Source organism: Acomys russatus, chromosome 1 (assembly GCF_903995435.1).
Source record: "Acomys russatus chromosome 1, mAcoRus1.1, whole genome shotgun sequence".
Lineage (NCBI taxonomy): Eukaryota > Metazoa > Chordata > Mammalia > Rodentia > Muridae > Acomys > Acomys russatus.
The window spans coordinates 96218490-96245431 of record NC_067137.1 but is presented as its reverse complement, the minus strand read 5'-3'; the positions used below and the strand labels follow the sequence as shown (position 1 = coordinate 96245431).

General features: G+C 49.3%; 1 protein-coding gene across 1 annotated transcript in view; it reads right to left on the bottom strand.

Moving 5' to 3' along the window:
* The window catches only part of Esrrb (estrogen related receptor beta), a 152900-nt gene extending 129886 nt beyond the window's left edge, over positions 1–23014 (bottom strand). The window contains exon 1 of the mRNA XM_051149626.1: positions 22846–23014. Within this exon, the coding sequence (XP_051005583.1) occupies positions 22846–22847 (2 nt within the window). The 5' untranslated portion in view covers positions 22848–23014. The remainder of the gene's footprint in view (positions 1–22845) is intronic.
* Positions 23015–26942: the final 3928 nt, after the last annotated feature.

Genomic DNA, 26942 nt, shown 5'->3' with positions numbered 1-26942 from the left:
GTCTGAAGCACCAACTGGTCCCCATACTACAAGGCCAGGGTTCAGAAGCCCAAAGAGCTTGCAGCGGCCATCCTTCGGCTTTAGCCGGCTGATAGGTACCCGTGCTGAAGTCTGTGCAAGCAAGACCTGACTGACTGACGCCCTCCCAAACAAAAACAAAAATAACAAAAACCTGAAGACTCACCTGATGCTTTCTCTCCAGGGACCAAGGGTAGCCACAAGCAGGCTAGCAGGGACTGCTTTTGCCAGTTTGGGGCATAGAAGAGAAAAAAGAGAGCCTCAGCCTGACTCTTAGGCTCCGAGGCAGTCTCATCCCACAGTCCCAGCTTCCCCAGTGGCCCTTAGCCTGTCCTTCTTCTATCCTTGTCACCAGGTCACCCCAGGCCTTGGCACATTCTGTTTCTTCCATACCACCCTTCTTTCCTTCCTCTGCACCTAAGCCTTGGCTCCCAAAGCCCTCACGAGGCCACCTGATCACTCAGCCCACAGCTGCCTTCCCTGCCAAAGGGCTGCTTGCTTGTTTTTCCTTAGCCAGGGAGGGGGTGTGGAGGTGTGGGTGTGTGTGTGGGGGTTTCCCCAGCCTCTCATATCGAGGTCTTGCTCTCTGTAGGACAGATGAAGGGGCAGCTCCCGCCACAGCTACCATGTCCCCTTTTAAGGACACCCAAAACCACCTTGGAAATTCCTGACTTGGGTGGAAGGGATCTTGGAGTCGTTACCCCAATTCTAATAAGCGGTCAGCCAACAGCAGGGTAGGCAGCCCTGAGAAGAACTCTGTCACTAAGGTGCAAAGCAGAATCTAGGCGGTCTAGTTTATGGCACCTGAGCCCTTGGAAAACCAGCATCCAGAGAGCTCCCTTCTCAATCCCAAGACTTCTTCCAGGGCCACTGCGGCCTGAGAAGCAGCTCCAAGCGTACACCCAGTCTCCCCCAGTACAAGAGAATCCCAAGAGGGTAAAGGCAGAACTTGCTGCCACTGCAACGTGGCTGCTGCAGAGGGCAGCAACTGGCACTTGCCCCTATGGTACAGACTGAGTAGGCTCTGAACCCAGAGGATACACCCTGCAGATCGGTCAGAGGTTGGGAGGTCACCAAAGAGGACAGAAATGGGCACCACTCACTTACTGTTCCATCTCCCACCTTTTGCCCCAGCCCTCCATCCACCCTACCCTCAGCCCCTCTCATCCCTTCCCCCTTCTCCTGCTTCCCTCCCCCACCCACACCTCCCCAAGGACAAGCAAAGTTATTACAATAATGAATTAGCCAGCCCGCTTACCGCCGCCACTGGCGAAGACAATTATCCACCCCCCCTCACATCCCTAGCCGCTGCTCGGCTCCCTCATAAAGACGGGCTTTTGGGGCCGCTTTGTGCTTTGATTGGAAATGAAGAGATTGCTAATTAGGGAACACCTGCTGGGACCCAGGCTGGCAGGAACGAGGCAGGACCGGGATGGACCGAGCGACCATTGCAGGGGGGGCCCCCCGAATGTGCATGAGGTTGTAGTGTAGGCGATGCGCCTGGTCATGTGTGCCCACGGGGTGAGAGAAAGAGACGAGTCTTCTGCTCCTTGCAGACACCTCAGTGATTTAACCCCAATCCTGGCCACCGCCCCTGGAAGCTGTAAACAAAACCCAGACATTTTATGGTGCTTTTCACCTTTTAAAGGATGCTAATTTGTTTATGGGTGGCTGTAATTCTGCCTGTGTTTGCATAGGTCAGCTCAGGCTGGGATGTGCAGTCCGCAGACATTTCCAACTGGGCTCACCAGCGTCAGTGGTGAGATGCACAGACCCCTGCCAGCTCCCTGTGGAAGAAATGGGCACACAGAAGTATCTTGCTTGCCCAGTGCAGGTGTCAAGGACATGAGCTCAAAGGACAGTTAATCCAGACATTGACTTCATTCAATCGTTCTCCATACCCTTGCTTTTCTTTGTAAGTTGTATGTATTATTAATGTGTGTGTGTGTGTGTGTGTGTGTGTGTGTGTGTGTGATGTGTGTTGGGGGGGGGCGTGCACATAGGTATGGAGGTCAGAGGATAGCTTTGTGGATTTAGTTCTCTCCTTCTACCTTTCCATGGGTTCTGGGGGTTGAAGGCACGACATTCAGCTTGTGTGGATTCCTGGGACAACTATATTTAGTTGCTTCCTTTCTCTCCTCTATCTCCCTGCACTAACGTGGACTGAAACACCTGATGGCACACACACTCCTGCCTCCCCCTGGAGTAATGGCTAAAATACACACCTAGCACCCAGCACCCAGCACCCTGCACCCTGCAGCTTACCCCAGAAAAGGACAAAGTTTCTCCCGTTCCTTTCTTGACATAAACACAACTAGACTGAGGCTGTTCAGACACGGACCTCCATGTTCCCACCTGTAAAACGGGAAGATGCTGGTTTGGAGGCTCTTGTCTGCAGCTCATGTGTTCTGATTCCACAGTGTTGTCCAGAGTTTGGGTTCACCATGCCAGAAAGTAGCCATGAGCATAGGACGTGAGGATGGCCTTGGCTCAGACTCTAGGGCTACAGTTCAGGGGCCACTGAAATCTTAGGCTGGTCACAGAACTTTACTGGGCCTTGCCTTTCTCATCTGTCACACAGGAGGGGGTGACTCCAGCACCCCCTCGTGCTGTGCATGAGCAGGGTCAGGAATAGAACCAGAGACAGAGCTTGCTTTTTGGTGTGTGCTCAGGGCAGGAGACACCTTCTCCCTCGTCCTCATTGCCAGCGTCGTCACCCACAACTGCTAGCATCATTGCCCTATGTACTGTTCCATGGAGACAGGTAGAAAATTCGCTGTCAATACCCTTTTAGTGCAGTCCCTCAAGGCTTGTTTTCTGAGCTCCTGTATCCTCCTCCCCCCTTGACTTGTGTGAGCATAGATATCTCTTGAGAAGTTTCCAGACCATTCTGTGGGAAATGGAAGAGCTGGTAGAGACTTAGGGAGCAGACTGAACCCAGGGATTCAGTGCACTCAGCATCATCCATGAGCTTAAGCTGTGAAGTCACAGGAAGAACAGAGCTCCAAGCCACCCCAGACCTGGCGCCTCCTTATCCTTCATCTCCCGGCATCCTTTTTTTTTTTTTTTAATTTTTTTTAATTAATTTATTCTTGTTACATCTCAATGTTTATCCCATCCCTTGTATCCTCCCATTCTTCCCTCTCCCCCCCCCCATTTTCCCATTATTCCCCTCCGCTATGAACTGTTCCTGAGGGGGATTACCTCCCCCTGTATATGCTCATAGGGTATCAGTCTCTTCTTGGCAACCTCTGTCCTTCCTCTGAGTGCCACCAGGTCTCCCCCTCCAGGGGACATGGTCAAATGTGAGGCACCAGAGTACGTGAGAAAGACATATCCCACTCTCCACTCCACTGTGGCGAATGTTCTGACCATTGGCTAGATCTGGGTAGGGGTTTAAAGTTTACGGCCTGTATTGTCCTCGGCTTCTCCCGTCATCATTAAACCTCCCATGGGATTTGGATTTTACAACTTCATGACCAGATGAGAAAGCCAATGCCAACACAAGGAGGACAGGGGTGTGAATGGGGTGAGCTTCCCAGTGACCATAAAACAAATAATAAGCCAGAGAGAAAACCCAAACCTACCCAAGTCTGGACTTTCCCCATCCATTGTGCTGGCAGTGCATGGGACACGAGAACTGTGTGACCCAAGGGAACTGGCCTGGAGCTAGAGTGAGGTCCAGATGTGTCCAAACCCTGAAAATCCCAATCTTGAGACCTGCAGATGGAAGGTTCGTACCCCTCCCTGTTCTGGACCGCATGCTCTGGCTCACATAGTCTTGTGACCCCTACCTCTGCCATTCTCAAGGTAGTCATGTATCCTGGTGACCAGGACATGTTCAGCTAGCACCTGGAATTCCTTTCCATGTAAATAAAGCATACCCAACACCCCAGTCCCAGCCAATGGTGCACATTCACCTGAAAACCCCTTACCCATTTCCCCAAGGTTTATATAGCCTTTATTCCCTCAATAGAGAGGGTTGTATTGCCAAGCGGTGGTGGCACACGCCTTTAATCCCAGCACTCAGGAGACAGAGGCAGGCAGGTCTCTGTGAGTTTGAGGCCAGCCTGGTCTACGAAGTGAGTCCAAGCTATGCAGGGAGAAACTTTGTTTCAAAAAAAAAACCAGAGAGAGAGAGAGAGAGAGAGAGAGAGAGAGAGAGAGGAGAGGGAGGGAGAGAGCGCTAACGCTGTATCATTGGAAGAGTTGGGTCACTTAAAGGCCTGTATTACTGTATTAGAGACCCACGCACCCAGCTAAGTTTCATTCCTTCAAGTCCAGCGCCTGTATGTGTCAGTGCCTGGGTGCCCCTAAGGGAAGAAGTGAACCCTGGGCTCTGGAACAACAGCAGTGGCCACTAGGTTCCCATGAACCATGGGCTCCGTCAGTTTGGACTCACGGTGTCTTGAATTTCCTTGCTAGTTATGTCGGTGGGAGCACAGAGCAGGTGTCAGAGACACCCATGGTAGCACTGAGTCAGCAGACAAGGGGCTGGTGAGCAGGCACATGAACACAGAGTGAACACGTGTGCCCCATCATGGGGTGTGGATTTGAGCAATTGTGAACAGATGCATAGGTGCATGTGGGATACGGGGTACATAAACTAAATGTGCTTTGCCCTTGGGCTTTATATCCCCTCCAGAGAAGGGTGAGACGAGGTATCTTAATGCAAGAGGTTTGGGACAGGGCACGAGGATGGTGGAAGAGATGAAGTAGTGTCAAGAGTTCAGGCAGGAAGACTTTTTTTTTTTGGTTTTTTGAGACAGGGTTTCTCTGTATAGCCTTGGCCGTCCTGGACTCACTTTGTAGACCAGGCTGGCCTCGAACTCACAGCGATCCGCCTGCCTCTGCCTCCCGAGTGCTGTGATTAAAGGCATGTGCCACCACACCCGGCCAGGCAGGAAGACGTTTTAAGCCCCTGGGGACTGAGATAGGCTGGGCCACTTTGAATCACTGAGCCAGCGTGTGCCCATTCCACAGTACCCCAAGAACAGGGTATCCACACCCACACATGAGCTAAGCGTGAGTCTGGAATAGTCTTTGATATCTTCTAGGTCCGTCATCCTCCCTTTGGCAGACTGGAGAATCTTTGTTTCCTTGGTGGTACAAGGGAGATAGATGCCCATCCTATCTTACCTCCATGTGGGTCCTCAAAAGGCGTCAATAACACACAAGGAACCCCACTCAACATAGTCTTCTCATTCGACGTCCCCTGCCCATGTGCTTGCCTTCCATATACACAGTCTCCATCTTTTTTTTTTTTTTTTTTGGTTTTTCGAAGACAAACCTTGGCTGTCCTGGACTCACTTTGTAGACCAGGCTGGCCTCGAACTCACCGAGATCCACCTGCCTCTGTCTCCCAAGTGCTGGGATTAAAGGCGTGCGCGCCACACCCAGCTCACATTCTCCATCTTGTCCCCTGAGGCAGCCAGACAGGCTACAGAAAGATGAAGCAAGCCCGACCTTTTCCCTCACACTCTTGCCCAACATATTTTCTATCTCAGAGGCCAGACTTGTGGCTGTCGACGTGTTAGCTCTTCGTGAAATAGAAACGTGAAATGAGCGAGTCCCTACAATGGCTCTATACCAGGCCAACCTGGAAGGTGATAGAATTCAGATTCGAGAGGAATCCATGCGGATGTGAAAGGAAAGAAGTCATGCTAGGCTACCTCTCATTCTCTGTCCCAGTATAGATACAGGTGACACTCCACTGGGCTCTACTCGGCTCCTCTGCCCCATGGTGTTCCCTCTCCATTGAAAAATGACTGTCTTCTGACAACTGCCCTTGATCAGGAGTGCTCAGTTGGTCCACATGAGTCTCATGAGTTCTCTCCTCAACTAGCACAGCAGCTGTCTGATTTGAGGGTAGAACTAGCTAATCTCCATGCCTCAAGATGTCATAGAGAGGTCCAGGAGGACAGGCTTGAACCGTACTAAATCCATGAATTTGCTTGCTGACTGACTTTACCTCTTATTTCTAGCACACCCCTCCCCGCTTCCTCCAGAAGTCACTCTCTACACAGATCTTTGTCAGACCCACCTCCCTGCCGCCAACATCAGCCTGTGCTCTGGGGAAGCTAACCTCAGGCACTCATTTCCTCCTTAGAGCTTCCCCCAAACAGCAGCGACAGTGGAGCCCGCCAAGGTGTTCAAACCCATCTGACAGAGATCCTTATATACCCCAGTAGATGAAAAGAAGCCAAGTGAGCAAAGTCGGCCTCGGTCTGAGGAGAGTCCTTAGCGCTCACAGTGGGTCCAGAATCTGGGAGGGTTCCTTTTTCCCTTGTGTGCTCCAGGCTGGAGAACCAGAGGCCACGGAGGGGCCAGGTGGGGGTGGGGGGTGGGGTGGAGACCTTCAAAGTGAGCAGCTTGGCATTGGGAGGTCTCATAGGTGACACAGATTAGTGCCAGTCGTGCCCCACACCCCTGCTGGAGCACTTCAGCAATCTCCTTACAAAAAGTGAGACCAGGACTGGGAAGACTGGGGACAATCAAAATCCCTCAGAACCAGGGAAAGCAGCCCCATGGAAAGGGAGCAAGCAGGCTGGAGACACAAAGTCTCCACTGAACGGTCAGTCGAGGTATCCCCTTAATCTCCCTGAGGCTTCCAATGTGACACTTCAGCTTAGGGAGAAGGGGGAGGTGCCACACACTGCCATCACCTCTGTGCCCCTGAAGGCCCTGCCATAAGCCACGACCCCTTCGCCCACTGCCTTAGGAGGAAAGCTGTAGGCTGTGAGCACCTCCGGAGAGAAAAGGAAAACAGGACAGTGGGAACCCCACAGACTCTTGTCTGTGGAAGGTCACAGACACAGAGGATGAACACTTTGTCCCAAATGGTGAGCGCATCTTGGACTCCATCCAAGGTGGGAAGATAGTCTGACTTGCCTTGAGAATGTGATTAGCATCTTGAAAGCCAAGGTGAGCAGATCAAAGGGAGACCAAGGTCACAGGAGAGCGGGTAAGGAGTCCAGCGGCAGGTGCTGTGGCCTTGGCAAGAGACCCTCCCTCCGTCCCACACTACTCCGTAAGAAAGCCTGGTAGTGGGCTAAAGCAGAGATAGCCCACAGGGAGGGAAAAGACAGTGCCCAGAGAAGTCCGGGGAAGAAGGTTTCATAGGGAGGTGTGCTGATATTCATACTAGGAAAGGTGACGACCCAGGGTCAAGTTTCTGAAAAGATAAGATGTGAAACAAGCACAATGTGGAAAACAAACAGGAAACATAAAGGGGGAAGTGTCGCTTACGGATGGCTGAAGGAGGGTGTAAGATCTCACACGGGAAGGAGAAAGAGAAGGAAGGCGTGGGCACGGCAGAGCAAGAGATGCTGGGCATGTGAGCTATGAAAGCGTCAAGATGTTGGCGCTTGCTGAGTCTCTCAGTGTAACTCACAGAGTAAGTCTTCATCTTCCCAGTATGCCTACCTGCTGTTCCATGGAGGCGCTGCAGATTATTCGCAGTGGTGGAGACATGGGCCAGTAAAGTGCTTGCATAAATTAATTTGATCACCAGAACCCATGTGAAAAAGCTGGGTGTGGTGGCGTGCACTGGTTATCTCAGCACCAGGGAGGTAGAGACAGGCAGGACTTGCTGATCAGCCAGTCTAGCCTATTTGGAGATCTCTAGGCCAGTGAGAGACTATCTAAAAAAAAAAAAAAAAAAAAAAAAAAAAAAAAAAGCACACACGTGCACACATATACATGCACACATGCATGCGAATAAAAATGCACATAATGCATGATCTATGGAAACATGAGGCTGTGAGAGTGGCAAATGAGAACTAAGGGGGAATAAAGGGACTTTCTTTTCTTTCTTCTAATTTTTTTGTTTTGTTTTGTTTTGTTTTGAGACACGGTTTCTCTGTGTAATAGCTATCCTGGAAATAACTCTGTAGACCAACTCACAGAGATCACCTGCCTCTGCCTCCTGAGTGCTGGGATTAAAAGTGTGTGCCCCCATGCCCAGCTAAGGGGACTTTCTTAATGGCAACACCTGTGATGCAATACTTTGTCTATGTTAGGTAGGCTGAAGCAAAAGGATCAAAAGTCTAAGGCTAGCCTGGGCTACAGAATGAGCTCCAGGCTAGCTTGAGCTACTTAGCAAGACTTTATCTCAAATAAAATGAAAGTGGGCTGACAAGACAGCTCATGGCTAGAGGGGCTTGCTGCCAGTCCAAACTGCTTAAGTTTGATTGCCGGACTCAAGGAGACAGCTGAGTCCTACAAGTCGCCTGCTGACCTCCACATGTGCGCCTTTGCATGCATGCATCCACACAGAATCAATGAATAAATGTAATACATCTTAAAGAAATAAAAGTATAGGAGGCTGGACTGTAACTCTGCGACAGAGAGCTCACCTAGCATGAACAAGGCTCAACAATTCTCAGTTCTACTGTGACGCTTTAATCTTCCTTGTCAACCTTCCTGGAGTTAGCGTCACCTGGGTGACACTGATTGTCCTGTCTGAGGATGTTTCTAGAAGGATTTCACTGCAGGTGGAAGACTTGCACTGAACGTGGGCAACACAGTCCCATGGACTAGCATCCCAGACTAACTACACAGGGAATAAAACGGACAAAGTCAACTCTAGCATTCATCTTTCACTGCTTCCTGACTATGGTGGACTGCAACCAGCTGCCTCACGTTCCTGCCGACGCCCTTCCCCATCATGGGGGACTGTGTACTTTCAAATGGTAAACTGAAAGAAACCCTTTCTCCCTTGCATGGCTTCTTGTCAGTATTTGGTTAGATAATCAGAGCATGAGCTGATATGAGACACACACACCACATCGGTCCACACACACCACACCACACACATACACACCACACTATACACACACACACACCACACCACACCACACACACCACACCATATACACTACACAACACACACACTACACCACACCATACACCATACATCCCACACACACCATACACAATACCACACACACACACACCACACAACTCCACACACATACAGCTCCACACACACACCACACACAACTCCATACATACCACACAACATCATATACACCACATCACACACACACCATACACCACACACCATACATACCAACACACACACACACACTCACGTTTTCTACTAGTTTTTTTTGTTGTACTGAGTCTTATAGGAACCCGTGCAAGGTGACATTAGATGGCGTAACTACCTGACTGGCCTTAAGCAAGACCCTTAACTTCAGTGCCTCAGCCTTTCCTTCTGTAAGATGGGAGTAATCCCGACACCTATATCTTCCAGTCCTTACAAAGATGAGTTAGACAAGCTAAGGCAAGTTCCCATCACATAACACCTCCTTAGAAATGTCTTTCTCTCTCCCACACTCAGAAGCAGCGTCATCGAGGAAAAGCACGCGAGGGATACCAAGGAGGCAGCGAAGCACTAAACATGGAGAAATGTCTCCAGGAGACGTCATGGTTAGGTCTCAAGCAACCACACAGCTGGTGTGAGGAAAGGGTGGGGCCGGGGGAGCTGAAGCAAGAGGAAAACATTCCTCCAGTTGTAAATTTATGATGTGGTTCACCCCCCAGTGTGAGAACGGCAGGTTCAAGAGAAGATGAGGTTTTCCGGGCTGGAGAACAAAGCACGTCCCCAGGCCCTGTATGGAAATGACGGAGACCCAGGACCACCTGAACTGAGGAAGCCAGACGGCAAGGACTGCTCTTCTGGGAACTACAGTGGAGGACCAGGAAAGGCCGGAGATCAAGGGTCCAACATGTGAAGGAATCTCGTGATGAGACTTCTAAACTGGCATAGACAGGGAGGAAAGGGGCACGGATTCCAGTAAAAGTAGACTGCGGGACCCGAGGGAGAATATTTTAGAAATAAGTTAGACACAGAAAAAGGAATTATCACTCAGCGATTAATGATAAAAATCAAGGCCATTTAGTAAAAACTGAGAGATAATCTTTACAAAGGGGCACATAGGGACAGAGAAAATGGATGAGGCACACTCTCTGCTCTGAGGACTCTTTATTTAGCCTGTCTCCAAATGTAATACTTTTAAATTAATAGAGTAAGAGAGAAGGGACTGGAAGAAGGAAGAGAACAGCCGTGTGGACTAGACATAGCAGGGAAGAGCCAGCCTTCCTAGACATGGCTTGCAGCAGGGTTTCTTACTCATTTATTACTTTAATTCTATTACTATTAGTATGACTATTAGTGTTACTATTACTGCGTGTGAATGTTTGTGCACATGTGCCGTGGCCCTCATGTAGAACTCCCAGGACAACTTGTAGCTAGGGTTGGTTGTCCCTCTCCACCTTTCACACGGGTCCTGGGATTGAACTAGGTTTGCCAGGCTTTCGTGGCCAGGGCCTCTACCCATTGAGCCATCTCACCAGCTCAAGAGTGAGCTCACTTTACATAGTATTAACTGAAAGATGTTCCTGTTCAGACTGTGAAAGCAAGAACGCCCATCCCTGACCAGTGATGGTCTAGGGGAGGAACCCAAAGGTGCTAAGCTCAAGTAGCCAGGTCTTTAGCATTTGTGGTTCAGCCATATGAAATTGGCATGGGGAGCTGGTATCATTTATTCCCCGGACGCTCTTTTTTTTTTTTTTTTTTTTTTTTTTAGGTTTTTCGAGACAGGGTCTCTCTGTGTATCCTTGACAGTCCCGGACTCGCTTTGTAGACCAGGCTGGCCTCAAACTCAGAGCAATCTGCCTGCCTCTGCCTCCCAAGTGCTAGGATTAAAGGGGTGCACTACCATTGCCCAGCAATGGACGCCCTTTCTTCTTCTTCTTCTTCTTCTTCTTCTTCTTCTTCTTCTTCTTCTTCTTCTTCTTCTTCTTCTTCTTCTTCTTCTTCTTCACTCCATGCTCTAGGCTGGCCTCAAACTCAGAAAATCCTTCCTCGGCATCCTGAGGGCTAGAATCACACCCCTGTGCTACCACAATGGCTTCCTCACTACATGCAAAGCATGTTGGGTGCCTGTCACATCCAGATACTGCTGGGAGAGAGACCCCTTATCCCTGCAACAGAATCCCCGACCCTACAGCGAGCTGTGATACACGAGGTTCCGTGCACAGAGAGACAGAGACACTCAGAGCAGGATGTCCACTCCCTCATCTTTCTATAGACAAAGACTCGGGCAGAGGGAGACAAGTGGCTTGGACAAAGCTGCCAGGCAATAGCTTCTGGAAGCTAATTAAGCGATTGCTCAATATGCTGATCTAAAACTCAGTTATTATTTCCGTACACAGCCTGGTCGCCTCCACAACAGTGTCCAGCTACAGCACGAGTGTCATATTTCAAGGTAATGTTTCTGATATTTTTAGCAAACAGATTCCATGGGTTTAATTACAATGCATTCACTTGTTCTCTCTCTCTCTCTCTCTCTCTCTCTCTCTCTCTCTCTCTCTCTCTCTCTCTTTCTCTCTCTCTCTCTCCCTCCCTACCTCCCTCCTTCCCTTTCTCTGTCTCTGTCTCTGTCTCTCTCCTCATTCCCCACCTTAAATGATTGGACAAGGCTAGGCATGGTAGCACACGCCTTTAATCCCAGCACTTGGGAGGCAGAGGCAGTCAGGCTGTGAGTTCGAGGTCAGCCTGATCTACACAGCAAGTCCAGGACAGCCAAGGCTAAACAGAGAAACCCTGTCTCAAAAAACAAAAAACAAAAACAAAAACAAAAAAACAAAACAAAAAAAAGGATAAATTCTCCCCAAAGTAAGTCAGGAAAGCAAGTTAAAGAGGTGGCTGGGGAAGCCAAAGCTGATGGATACCACTGACAAGTGGGCATGCAGAATCCCCCGAGGTGGATGTACCCCTGGGCGCTCATCTTCTGTTTCATCCCTATGTGATGAACAACCAACCTCTTTTGCACATTTTATAACTTTATATAAATGGTATCTGCCTGTCTCTAAGTTTGTTTGTTTGTTTTAACTATGATTCTCTGGTCAGTGTGTCTCTCTGCCCCACAGAGCCCGTTAGTCACAGCTGGCCTTACAGTGAAACCCTCATGCCCAACACAGAGGTCTGAGTTAGGAGTCTGCCAAGAAAGATGCCATCTCCGTGTGTCTGTGGCCCAAGAGCAGCATATGAACTCAGAGGGGCGAGTTTCCGTCTCCAGATTCCTTCCTCTGGGCTAAAAGTGCTGCTCACTCCCTGCTTCCCAAGGAGCCACGGCAGATGGGCGGCTGAAGGTGGGATTAGCAAGAATCATTACAGGAGGGTGCTCTCAATTGAGTGCCCCAGAGTAAATAGTAATTACACGTTCCTTCTAGATTGCTCTCAGCCTGAGATGGGGAAGAGGAGTCATGGATGGCTGACCACAATACCCTGAACGTGCACACGTGCGCACCAACTCTCAGGCTGGTCACAAGCCTGGCTTCGGAATTTTCCCTTAAGAGGGTGATGGCAGTTCTGCGGTTCCTTGGAATACACAAATCACACCCCCCCACACACACACACATGCCCCTAGGCACTAGGAATTGCCCTTTCCTGGTCCCATTTTTCTTTCCTTGTTGAGTACTCCCAGAAGACGGCCCATTAAACATGTGGCAAACAAGCAATCCCCCCCTTAGTTACTCTTTACAGTGAAGAAGAATTGGCCTTACACAGAAACTGCACTTCAGGGACTGAGACTCACAGACACACAAGGCAACTTAAGCAATTCATTTTCTGCCTTCTTATCTGCATACCAGTGGCCTTATATGCTGGCCTATGGAAGAGCAGCTTTGCAAACAAGGCAAAAGGCTATCCCAGATTAGCCCAAGCCCCAGACCGGCAATATGCTCGCTATGTTAGTCGGACCTTTAGTTGTTTCGGCCAAATCCCTGGCAAAATCACTCTCAAAAGGAAGGATTTGTTTTGGCTCATGAGTGTAGAGGCGTTAGTCCATAGTTGGCTGGCTCTGCTGTTTCCGAGTCTTGAAGAATCAGATGATCATAGCAAAAAGGTGTGGGGTGTAAGGCTGCTCCCCCCATGGTAGTCAGAAAGCAGACAGAAGTCACAGAAAGGGGCCAGGGCTAAGATAATCTTTAAAGGCACACTTCCTGGGGCCCAGCCTCGTATTTTGACTCTATCACTGGATTAAACCACTGATTATGCCAAAGCCCCCACGATCTGGTGTCTCTGGAAATGTCTGCACAGACGTGTCTATGGGCATGCTTTAGTATCTAGGCAGCTTTCAGCTCAATCAAGACCCCCCCCTCAAGCATGTTTCCACATTTAAGAGTGGAAAGCAAGTGGTCAGAACTGAAATTATACAAGTGGCATTATATGAACTGAGTAGGTTGTAATTATATATTTAGGAATATATATGTATGTATGTATGAATATGTATGTTTTAAATATATATATATATATATATATATATATATATATATATATATATATAACCAATTAAAGAAAGAAAGGCCATGAATTTGAAAGAGAGCAAAGGGGAAATGATGTAATTATAGTAGAATTTCAAAAAATAAGGAAAATTATTGTAAGAAAGAGGTAACTCGAGCCAGGCATGGTGGCACACGCCTTTAATTCCAGCACTCGGGAGGCAGAGGCAGGCGGATCACTGTGAGTTCGAGACCAGCCTGGTCTACAAAGTGAGTCCAGGATGGCCAAGGCTACACAGAGAAACCCTGTCTCAAAAAAAAGAAAAAGAAAAAGAAAGAGGTAACTATGTATGCACATGCAGCCAGCTTCAGTGTATACTGCCACATGCAGTGCAGGACCACCTGTGTCTTGAAACCATCTCAGCAGTAACACCTTTCCTGATCTTTATAAACTGGCCAGGAAGAGTCTATAAGGAATGTAGGGATTTTTTTTTTTTAAAAACTAAGATTCATTTATTTATTATTTATACAGTATTCTACATCCATGTGTGCCTGCAAGCCAGAAGAGGGCACCAGATCTCATTGTAGATGGTTATGAGCCACCATGTGGTTGCTGGGAATTGAACTCAGGACCTTTGGAAGAACAGCTAGTGCTCTTAACCTCTAAGCCATCTCTCCAGGCTGAATGTAGGAATTTTTGAGAGCTTCTTTCCTCTTGGCCTTTCCATCAAGGGGCCCTTGAAAATGATTATTGAGGCCACTGTGTATGTCATCTCCTTCACCACAATGACTCTGAGAACCAGTGAGCACCGCCCAGACACTGTCATGTGTCTCCTGTGGTCCTCAACACTCCATTAAGGAGGTGCTCTCACCACCTCCATCTGTACGTGCTGAGACTGGGGTGAGACAGGCTGGCAGCCGCTTTGTCCATCATCACAGCTGGTGGGAGATGAGTCAGGCCTGGTTCACACTTCCAGGTCTCACTGCCTCACTGAGTTAGGGCAGGAACTTTCTGCAGAAACCACAGAAGGACCCTACTACTGGGTCACCAGCTTTCTTAGACATTTTTCTTACTCTTTCTTTTTTTCTTTTTTTGGATTTTCAAGGGTTTCTCTGTGTAGCCTTGGCTGTCCCAGACTCACTTTGTAGACCAGGCTGGCCTCGAACTCACAGAGATCCACCTGTCTCTGCCTCCCTGAGAGCTGGGATTACAGGCACCGGGCTTCTTACACTTTCTTTCTTTCTTTCATTTTTCTTTCCTTGATCTATTCTTTTTTCTTTTTTAAAAAATATTTTATTAATTTATTCATATTACATCTCAATGGTTATCCCATCCCTTGTATCCTCCCATTCCTCCCTCCCTCCCACTTTCCCCTTACTCCCCTCCCCTATGACTGTGACTGAGGGTGATTTCCTCCCCCTGTATATGCTCATAGGGTATCAAGTCTCTTCTTGGTTTCTTACACTTTCTTATACAGGTCAGGCTCTCTGCCTAGGGATGGGGACACCCATAGTGCATCAATCACCAATGACAGTTTATCACAGTCGTGGTCACAGGCCAATCTGTTTTAGGCAACTGTTTGGTTGAACTTCCCTCTTCCCAGAAGATGTTAGGTTGTGCCAAAGTGACAATAAAACCTAGCCATGACAGCCTTGTGTTGACTCAGAAACCTGCTTTTAACCCAAATGTTGTTTCAGAGGCTACCATACTGGGGGATATGTTAAACCAAAACTGTTAAATGTTTCCACGTTTCAGGGGTTGTTTCTCCTCTGATTTTTATTTTCATTTCTCACTAGTCGTAGATGATCCAGAACAGAGACCATCTCCAATTGGCTGGCAAAGGAAGCATGCTGTGGCGAGACTAGAGGGGCTAACTTCCTTCCGGAATCCCCCCTGTGTCCCTCCCTTCCTTCAGCTGCTGCCCAAAGCCTGGTGTGAGAAGATGGGGAGCTGGTGCCGGGCTCCTCCAAGCGCTGTAGAGATTGGATGCTACAGAGGGGAGGAAGAGAGGGAAGATGTGGCACACCGAGCCACAGAACTATAGCATCTATAAACTGAAAACAAGCACTAAAACTTTTGGATCTATGTGTTTGGACAGGTCGCTCTGGCCAGCTTTCCTAGCAGTTTTCCAGTGTGCTTAATGATAGCAGGGTATGAGAGAAGAGAGAGGAAAACAAGCCAAGAAAAAGTATAGCAAATTCACAAAGCTTAGGCAAAACTGCATCTGGGTCCCTGACGTTGGATGAGAGGGTTAGCTGACCTTCCGTGACTGGTTATGCTGCAGACACAGGTACGTTGGGACTGGGACTGTCACTTCAGAGCTAGAGCACCTAAGAGGCTTCCTGCCAGCCTTCCTTCATGACCGAGGGAGCCACACTCTGGAGAGAGTGAGCACCCGTGTTCCCACAGACCGGCCCCTTGACATCTATCTCCTTCCACAGCAGCAGGCTGTCCTTGGACCACCAGAGCCCGCAAACAGAAGTGTACTCCCTGCAGTTGACATCAGTGTTCAGCAATGCTGTGAGCATGCACATGTGCATCTAAGTGTGTGCATGTGAGTGTGTGTTCATGTTTATCAAGAGTGTTGTTCATCTTGTTTCTTCAGACTACTTCTCATTGGCCTGGGACTCACCAATTGGCTTAGGCTAGATTATCCACAAGCCCCAGGGATCTGCCAAGCTCCATTTCTGTAGTTCTGGAACTATAAATGATGTCACACTAAGCTACACACACACACACACACACACACACACACACACACTGCAATCGCAAAGTAAATATAATTTCCCGGGAAGTCACAAAGAGAAGGTTAAAAAAAAAAAAAAAAGCCCTGTGCCCCTTCCACCTGCCTCCCCCAAATGAATTGTGCATGCACAAAGCATGCTGTTGTTACCTGACTTCATATATACAAGGGTTAGTAGAGCCCTGCCTGAGACCGGTGCAGAAGCAACCCACCCATGTCCGATCCCGCCCCTTCATTGTCGGAAACCCTAAAATACTCACACGTCCACACATAGAGCCTAATCAGCAAGAATTTTGCTCCTGAATATTGCTGGAAAGATCACTAAGGCAAGCTTAATCAATTGGCTCAGCCAGCCACCAGTCCCCAAGGGACGCCCAGGCCTTTCACTGCTGCCATTTAACCCTCAGCAGCCTGAGGTCCTGCACTCCATCCTTCCCACAGCAGTGGTGCTGTTCTGGGAGGAATCCAGAAGTTGGAGTGATGTTCGTGGCCCACCACCTTTCAAAGGCCTTGTCTGTGCTAATGGAAGCAGACACTTTGCATGGCTTCAGAGAGACGGGCTCCCTCTTATGTGCACCCCTGGGATCAGAACAGGGGCCTGACAGAGTCTGAGCAGCCAGAGGAAGCAGGAAGGCTGAGAAAGGGAACAGGAGCGAGCCTGATGGAGGAGAGGAATAGATGAATAGTTAAACTGACATCAAGTCAGGCAAAACTTCTTCGGTGAAAAAGTTCAACAATTGCTGGGAAGATTCGTGATTAATGAAAAGTGACTAAGCTGCACCCCCCTCAAGTGGGAGGGGGAGAGAGGCAGAGGGGTCATGAGCTGCTGAAGTAGTTCATATTCAGTGAGTCGGTGGGTCTCAGCCTGTGGGTCGTGACCCCTTTGGCAAACCTCTATCTCCAAAAATATTTACATTACAATTCATAACAGTGGCAAAATTACAGGTATGAAGTAGCAATGAAAATAATTTTATAGTTGGGGGTCACCACAACATGAGGAACTGTATTTTGTTTTGTTTTGGTTTTTCGAGACAGGGTTTCTCTGTGTAGCCTTGGCTGTCCTTGACTGGCTTTGTAGACTAGACTGGCCTTGAACTCACAGTGATTCACCTGCCTCTGCCTCCTGAGTGCTGGGATTAAAGGCATGCGCCACCACACCCAGCCATAAGAAACTGTATTAAAGGGTTGCAGTGTTAACAAGGCTGAGAACCACTGCTACAGAGGGTAACCAAAGCTTCAGTTCACTCCCCCTGTGATTAAGGGACTGGACACACCCCTCCAGAGAAGAGATTCTGCAATTCATTTGGCCGCATTCTCTCAACACGTATTGTATACAAGGCACTGTACCAGGCACTAGAGTCTTCAACAGGGAGGCTAAAAGGAGGCAGTGACAATTCAAGTGTTTCCAGGTTGTACCTCTGTTGCTAGAGTGGAGAGCAGAGAGAAGGGAGTGAGAATGCAGGTCTCATTGTGAATTTTGGGGGGGCATAGTGGGACCCATTCAAGAGTGCCCACTGCAACCAGCAAATAAAAGGCTTCTCAGTGGGAAAGAAGAGCAGAGGTCACTGCTCTGCGACATAGTGAGTCCCTCCACAGAGGCACATCCAGGGTTATGAGGACTGGAACATCGCACAATAGGACAACCCTGGCCAAGACCAGAGTGGTACCCACTTGGTGGCTAGAATTGATCTTCTAAGGCACTTGTAGTGAGAGAAAGGGGGACGAACAGTCACCTGTGGCCCTGTGGTCACAGGGTGGCTTTACCCAGACTTCTCCAGCCTCTCTGCGTGTGACAAGGGAAACTGGTCTTGGAGAACAGAAGAAATGGAACAAGATGCAGGAGCCTCGAGACCCAAGAACCTAACTTCTCAATGGAACATGAACCAGGGCCCAAAGGGTGGACAAAAATCAATTGCCGGAGAGTCGGACCAGTCCCTGACAGAGCGATGTTCTCTTTGTTCTCTCAAGGTGACTCAAAACCCCCAAGTTCTTTTCAGGTCCCATGGCTTCCTAGGACACCCTGAGCTCTGCTCCCAGTGGGGTGTCCACTGGAGGGACAGCAAGACTCAAGACCCCATTTAACAACACATCAGGCCCAGCATCACTTTGGGGAGATGTGCAACCTCTTCCTGTCCCAAGATGTACAGAAGCCAGCCTTTCTGGACCAAGCTCAAAGAAAATATCCACACTGTTTGGACAGAGAGCTTGAGCAGTCTGCCCTGGGGATGCAGTCCCAGATTCCATCCTTAGTGCAGGGGGCCTAAGTGAGACCATGAGGGTCCAGCAGCTCTAGTGTCACAATGAGAAAGGGGACTGGCAGTGTTGGAGTCCTAGCGTCTGAGTCAGCAGAGGCGCCAAGGGCATGTCTGATCAGCGATGGAACAGGCCAACGTGGGGGTGAAGTGTGGCTGCTCCAGGTCGAGTGTAGCAGACAGCGATCATCTCACTGAAGTGAATGCTGTAGGGAGGGAGCTTGTGGAGAGTGGAAGCTCCAAGAAGGGGAAGATGACGTCATGGAAAGGTTCTGGCGGTATGTGAGCAGTGCCACTGGAACATGAAAGCAGATACAAGGCCCATGGGCCACCACACGTGAAGCGCTAAGAGGAAGCAGCACCCAGTACCCCCACAGGAAGCAAGTCAGCTGACCTTAGGAAAGAGGGGTGGCTGGGAGTCCAAGTTAAAGAAACAGAAAATATCCATCTGGTTGGTGACGGAGGAAGAGCCAATGTCATGGAATGCCCACATCAGGAACTTGGGGAGGAAATTTTACGGCAGGGACCCAGGGTTTGTTCAGCGGTCATGTGGTTCTGCCACCCTCTTCCTTTACTGTACCCCAGAGAGCCAGCACAGAGAGAGGCTAGGAAACTTGCCTGAACCTGAACAGCCTGACATCAGCTTGACCTTGACATGACTGAACCTTGCCCAAGTTGCTTTCTCTGGCTGGAGAGCAGAGAGTTTTCTACCTGCCTTCACCTGGTACGGTGAGCCAGAGGTTTGGAGATCCCTGGCGGGGGTGGGGGTGGGGGCTGGAGGCAGGGGAGGGAGCCGAATGGCAGAATTGAGCAAACAGACCCAATTGGAGATCACAGGCACTGGCTGACATAGCAGCGCTTGTCCCAGGGACAGGGACAGATGCTGGTTGTCTGTGCTGTCTAGGCAACAGGAGGAACTAACTCTCCAGATGCTGGCAAATTGAGCCATACTCCTGTCTTATTCTTGCCTCCAGACTAGAGAGAGATCGAGTTGAGGACTCAGAGTTGCTCGGCCCCTGCAAGCCTCCAGAGGACCTAACAGCCCAGGTTGCTGTAAGGTTCTTTCAGAACCCTTTAGCAGGCGCTGGCCCGGCTTTCCATATTTGCTTTGTGAACCCAGCTCCCCCTCCCTACAGCTCCATCCCACCTTCCACTTTGAAGAGCCCAGAAGTTCTACAGCTGCCTGGAAATGCTGACGACTTAACTGGTTTAATTTTTTTTTTTCCCCAGCAGCCCTGAGGGGTTTTAACTCTTTCCTCCCGCAGAAACCCAGCTTTTGGAGTTGAAGGTTTAAACTCTCACTGGGAGACTCATAAATATTCGGAATCACTCTCTCCCTCTCTGTTTGATTAGGAAATGAGCCTTTAACTCAATGTAATCCCCAAGCCATTAACAAAAAAGCCCTCAACAGCTCTACTGTTAGAATTTCACTCCTAACCCGCGGAGGATTGAATTAGATTAACATAACTACCCACAATCTCAGTTTATTTTCTGTGCCAGATAGAAATGTGTTTTCAGGAAAGGTGAGGGGTGGGAGGTGGGGGGGGGGATGGAGAATGGCGAAAAAAGAGGGGATAGATAATGAAATGTAAAAATAGAGATAAGAAAGAGATGGACAGAGATACCATGGAACTGCAGCGACGGGGAGCAAGAGCTATGCCCACCGGTCTTTGGTTTGCCAGTTTTATTCATGGGGTATTTGGAGAGACCTCAACTACCTAAATTGTCTGAATCAGGGGGGTTCTTTCTGACATTTGCCATCTCTTCTTCCTGGAGATTGACGGTCCTGCACCTGAGCCTGCAGCCTTCCAAGGCACCTGCTCGTTGGCCCCTCTGTCCCCAATTTGAGAAGAGGTCAGAATGGATCCCTGCGTGCTCCAGGGAGGGAGGGCACATGAAACCACAGCGTGCACACACACACGGGTGGCTGCTTGTTGACGTGCACAGAGACGAGCCAAGGATGGGGTTTGATTCTGCCCACATGAAGTCACAGACAGCTCCGTGACCAATCACATTTAAGAAATCAGTTAGGGGGAAAAATGAGTCTGATGGGAGCCCAGACCACATAAAATTAATGGCTATTGAAGCAGAAAGAAACTAAGTAATCAGAGGCTGTAGGCAAATGTCCTGAAGTTTTACCCCCAACTGCATCCCCAATGCGGGAGAAACCGGAGTCCTGACCAAAGCCAGGGCTGCCGTCATTCTACGCAGCAAACCCCCAGCCCACCCCGACATAGCCGCAGGTTGAGGGGAAGGGTGGCTTGTTTCTAGTGTTTCAACAAATGCTGTCCTCTCTGGACCGTGAACGCTAACAAGAACACAAGACTCTCTCCATTACCTTTAGTCACGAGTCCCCACCAGACAGAAGGGCCTCGGAGTGCATGTTGGGGAGGGGTTGGTGTGGAGGAAAGGATTTGCTCCTGTTCTGAAAAGTTAAAAAAAAAAAAAGCCAGACTTTGTTTTAAAAACCACTGAGCTCAGAAAGTCCAGAAAGTTCAGCTTTGCAAACAGTGGATCACTCCAATTTCTGTTCACAATGTCTCAATCACTCGATTCACATGTGCCTTAATTAACAACAACCCACAAAATCCCACTCCAGCATACTGAGGGGAGAGCTTGGCAGGATTGGCTTGTCACACAGAGACCTTGGAATAGGAAATAGCAATAACCTGACACGGACAGTATGCCCGGGTTCCCTTCCCTGGACTCTTAGGCATGACTGGGATACTAGATCTGAGTAATGATGCTCACCCTCTTTACTTTTTCTTCCTTCCTTCCTTCCTCTTTTGTTTTTGTTTTTTTTTTTTTTTCCTTCTCATGTTTTGAGACAGTGTCTAAGTAGCCCTGGTTGTCCTGGAACACACTTTGTAGACCAGGCTGGCCCAAAACTCAGGGATCCACCTGCCTCTGCCTCCCAAGTGCTGGGATTAAAGGCGTGCATGTGTGCACCCCCTCACCAGGCTACCTCCTTTATTCTTTATTCTGGGTTTTTCCACTGGTGAACACATGGGCTTCACATTCTCTTTCCTTTTTCCTCCCCGATCCCAGCCCTCCCTCTGCAATATCAAATTAAAGATATTAATAACCCAACACAAAAATGCAGGTAGAAATAAGAAACCAAGAAAAAGGAAAGTTAAAATGAAAATGAGATCGAATTGCCCCTGGAAGCATATGTGTGCACCCACGTGTTATTTAACTTTCATCAACTATTTTGCTGACAAACCTATTTTGCTTGTAATCAAAAACAATTCAGGCTGATTTGCTTTGTTTACTGCCATTAAACTGTAGTAAGGATTATTTCTTTGTTCGGATACTGTTTTTCTAAACAAATATAGAAGTTGTCCTTAGCAATAGAGCATCTGGTAACCAATGCATAAGTAAATAGGACTCATTGTAAAAAGAATGAAGTCTATTTAAATAGTTGCATAGTCTACATTAAATACAAACACATAGGTTTATTCCTCTTTTTTTTTTTTAAACTTTAAGGCCTTCTCTTCCAGCAATGCTGGAAAGCCAATCTCCCCAAGCGCAGAAATTCTGGTAAATATGACTCATTATCTAGAAACCAAAGTTCCAAGGATCCATGAGAAGATCATGGCAGCTAAGACTCACTCAGGACAGTGATAGGTGTGTGTGTGTGTGTGTGTGTGTGTGTGTGTGTGCTCCACAGACACCTAATATGTAGTCTGCCCCCTTTGTGTGTACCGAGTCTAGCTTTGACAAAACTGGTAACTTTTTCTCTCCAGTGAAGGGTGCAGAGCCCCCTGCCCCTGACTTCCTACCTCCAGACAGTTTCTCTTCCCAACCCAAGTCTCCTAACTCCTTCCAGAGTTGAGAAAATACATCTAGGAATGGAGCCAGCCCCAGCCAGGCAACGTATGGTCCGAAGCTTTCACCTCCACTTTGCAAACACTCCACGGAAGGGAAAGAGGAGGGAAGGAATGGCCCTTTTCCTTGGAGGTGCTGTAAATAAGATAGTTATTGGAGCGGTCATGACAAGCCAAACCTCAAAGCTCCCAGAGTGCCCCCCAGCCTGTCAGCACCCCACTATCATCACTCCGAACACCCCCTCCCAGAAGCCAGTCTTTCCCCTTTGTCGCCTTCCTCGCCCCACCAAACGTTGGAGCTGCTGGCAAGTAAAAGTTTTCACGCTGGGAGACAGAACCACCCTCTGAGCCGCGTGTGAACTTCCCTTTGCCCTTTTGATTTGCTTACTTTCTCTCCACGAAAACAAATAAAAACCAAAGGGAGCCCAGCGATTCCAAATGAGTTTGTGTAACCATCCCACCCAGCCATGCGGGGAGCCCCTGACCTTCCCATGACAGCCTGACAGAGGCAACCATGTAGCTCTCAGCCACTCGGGGCTGCATGTTTCAGTGCACGGAAAGAAGGATGAAAGAGCAGGCGTGGGGAGATATTTTTATCCATTAAAAAGAGAGAGAGCAAACGCGCACGGCAGACAGGAGGGTGTGTAGAGGGGAGGACGGATGGCACGGGGCAGTCTGGGGAGGAGGGAGAGGAGAAGTTAGCTTACTTACATGGTTGGGCTGGCTAGAGGACGGGGCTGCCGAGGAACGGTTACTCTCAGGTGTTCCAGTGGCTGATGACTCGTGGCTTGGCTCCTCCGACACCAGCTGACAGTCCCCTGTCTGTGTCTCTTTGTGACTAAGGACACAGTACTCCCAACCTATAAATAGATTCCCGACTCCGTGATTGATATAGCAGGCAGCTGACAGAAAAAAAAAAAAAAAAAAAAAATCCCACAACCATAACCAGGTCTCAAGCAAAACAGCAAAAACCTCTGGACTTTCAACACCACAGAGCCCCAATGCAAGCTTCGTAGTCATCTATGGGGCACTGGAAAGGGGGTGTGTGACATGTATTGGCAAAGGGGGAGGACCAGGCTTGGCGAGTACTGTGAGAGGGTGCAGGACAATGACTTCTTGAGTGGCACAGCTCACTCGGGTCACACAGAGCTAGCGAATACCGGTCTGTGGAAAGGGTGGGAGGAGCCTGCAGGAGGTCCTGACCCTGTGAAGGGGAACCCCCTCTTCTTCTCCCCCCCCCAATCCTGTGCCCTGGTCGTCAGCCCCCCCTCGCCCCCCGAGCAGTCAACATTCTGACTTGGGAGTGTTCGTCGTCGGCTCAAGTGCTTTCCACGAAAAGTTTCCATTCCCTTTGCCAGATCAAGAGGCAGGAAGGGTGTGCAGCTCTCCTGGTGTGAGGGCCAGAGAGATCTGTGGGGCCAGCTGAAGGCCCTGGAGGGTAGGGAGAATGGGCAGGTAGGGAGCCGAGGGAGCAGCCGAGGGACCCAGCTGTGTCCACAAGGCAGAGCCCTTGCAAAGGCAGGTGGCGTTCTCCGTGAATGAAAGGCCCGAGTGGGGACCTGCTTCTTCCAGAAACATTTCCTAGGAGGCCAAGCTCTGCGAAGATTTTTTTTTTTCCTTCCGGAAAACGTGCCTCACTCTTTAGGATACTGAAGAGAAACCCTGTGTAGCCTTGGCTATCCTGAACTCACTTTGTAGACCAGGCTGGCCTCGAACTCACAGCCATTCGCCTGCCTCTGCCTCCCGAGTGCTGGGATTAAAGGCATGCGCCACCACGCCCAGCCTTACTGAGGGGTCTTTAAAGAACATCCCCTGCTCTAGTTCCTACATGCTTCACACAGGCTTCCTGGAACAGGTCAGCTAAACAAGGGCATGAAGTTTCCTGAAAATAGGAGCATCATCGGAGGATGGACAGTAATATGACTTGATCATGCAGAGCTATGGGCTTTGGTTTTAGAATTGCCTGTGTACACTCAGTTGGGCACCATGCCAGTCTTACGAGGCTCCTCTTCAAGGGGGTGATGGAGGCAGTCCTTGCTGGGATGGATGGGACATACTAAAACCCTCAAAACTTCCTGATCGTGCTTTCTTAAAGGAAGAAGTGAACCTGCCCCTTTCTGTTGGAGCCAGTTCTTCCCTCCCTAGGTTAGCAGAAACCACAAGGATATCTGGTACCCAAGTCAAAGGTCTGCAGGACCTCATTCAAGCATCCTCGTTGCAGCCTGACAGTGGAGCAACAGTTTCATGAAGGTAAAGACCATGTTTGTCTTATTCACCTTGTGACCCACGGTTACCGTGGTAACAGATGCACGGCATGGCTTCCTGATTGACTGAATGGATGGATGAGCGGTTGAGTAAATGAGTGAATGAGTGTTACCTAAGACACTGGGAGTCATTCTTCTGGGATGTTAGAAGTGTGTGCTTCGTGAGAAAGCCCCTGAGAGAGTAGAGAATTGGCACAGGGACTTGAGGAGAACCAGCCTGATGTGTCTATCATTTATGCATGGCTCTGTCAGAGACCTCGGTGCTCCTGGGTACCAGGCCAGTGTTGCTAGTGGCCACCAAGTGCATCCGTCTAACCAGCCTGGCCATTTGCAGGGTAGCTTGCAGATACTGTTGCTAGGAAGGCAGAGAGTCTTGAAGAGATGGGACTTGGGAGGGGTCCCTGCTCATGACCAGTATCAGAGGCACTTGGCACATTCCTCACCAGATAATTTCCTGGGGAAAACCTCTCTTCTGATGCAGACTTAGACCTCCTCTTCATAAATGCCTTTTCCTGCACAGTCTCCAGCAGGTGTCTGGCTTATCACTGACCGCTCACTGCTTCCTGGCAGAAGGGTGTGTATGTGCGTGCGTGCATGCGTGTGTGTGTGTGTGTGTGTGTGTGTGTGTGTGTGTGTGTGTGTGTGTGTGTGTGTCTGTGTGCATTTCTCTCTGTGGCCACAGTCCTTCTGGACTTCCCCAGACCTCAGTGTTGTGCCTGTTCTGATTCAAGTGCACAATAAAAGAGTTGACCATTGTCACTTCCAGGAAGCGTTTGCTTAGAGAGACCCCATGAAGTCTGGTTTTGACTTCTATCCCCAGGCTTATTTCTGAATTGGTCCAGTCTCTGTCTCAACTCTAAATTAACCCAGCCTTCGAGCCTTCGAGTCACCTAATTGAGGTGGGGTGTGTGTGTGTGCGTGTGTGCGATTACCAACCTACAGAATCCTTCTGAATGCTGGTCATCATCATGGGAGACCGCAGGACTCTACTCTCAAGAGGGTCACTGTCCTGTCATGAAGCCTGTCCACCTGCCACCCAGAGGGCACCCACTCCCATATACCAGCCCATCAGCTGACTGGCTGTGTTGAAATTCTTTCTTCTTCCATCTGTTACTAGGGAACACTAGTCAGGTCCTTTAGTCTTCTGAGCCTCACTTTCCTCATTTGCAACTGGAACCCTCAAGTGTATAACTCACAAAATTAGCATGAGAATAAAATGACTCAGTGCAAGAAGATGCACAAGGCAGTGCCTGGAACATGGAGTGTCATGTTTCAGTACTCTGGGCACCAACAGCACCCACAGGCATCCTGCGTTCCTTCCGCATATGGCCCCTCCCACCTTCCCCATCCCCCTCCCCCTGACTTTGTTTCTTCCCTTCTAGAAGTAGCATTGGCAGGACAGACTGATGACAGGTGCTCTGGCCCACATAGCTCCCCCTCTCCCGCGCTGAAGGTCAGAGGCCAGAGGTCAGAGGTCAGGAAGAAAAGACTGGGGACTTTTGGAGTTTTAGTGTGCCTACTCACAAGCAGGAGAAGAGAAAAGCAAAGCAGGCCCAGAAAACTCTGGATCTTGGCCTGTGATTTTACCTGTCACCCCAACAGCCAGGCTCATTCATTAAACATCCACCCTTCCCCAACACCCCATCCACTCATCTAGAAACACTCCACTCACTTTGAGTGTTTTAGGACTTCGGAAGAGTTCAAAGTTCTCCACCACCTTGAACTTCCCACCCGGAAGCCAGTCACATTGCTTTACAGCAGGTGGTCTAGGTGCTCCAGAGAGCTGGCTCGGCGGCTAGGTTTGCTAATCTTCAAGCCAGATGAACTGAATCTGATCCGCAGAACCTAGATGATCGAAGAGAATCAACTCCCACAAGTTGTCCTCTGACCTTACACACATGCCGTAGCACCCCCAAGTCGAGAGACAGACAGACGGACAGACACATAATTTTAAAAAAACAACACAGGTAGTTTAGGTGGCTGGAAAGGTGGCTCAGTGGGTAAAGTGCCGGCCTTGCAGACATGATGACAGCCTGAGTTTAGAGCCGCAGAACCTAATTGAAAAACCAGATGTGGCGATGGCCGGTTGTAATCCCAGTGACAAGGACAAATGGATCCTTGGAAGCAGGACAGCCAATGTGTCACATGTGGCAAAGTCCCAGACCAGTGAGAGACAAAAGGTAAGAATGCCTGGGGACACACTGAAGGTTGTCCTCAGACCTTCATATTCACACATACCTCCCAACACACACACACACACACACACACACACACACACACACACACACACAAGAGGGGGGAGAAAAGAGAGAGGGAGACAAGAGAGAGGAAAGAGGAGAGAGAGAAATAGAGGGAGGAGAGAGGAAAGAGAGGAGAGAGAGAGAGAGAAAGGAGAGAAAAGGATGAGAGAGAGAGGGAAGAGGAGAGAGAGAGGGAAGAGAGATAGAGGGAGGAGGGAGGAGAGAGGAAAGAGAGGAGAGAGAGAGAGAGAGAGAGAGAGAGAGAGAGAGAGAGAGAGAGAGAGAGAGAGAGAACAAAAATAGA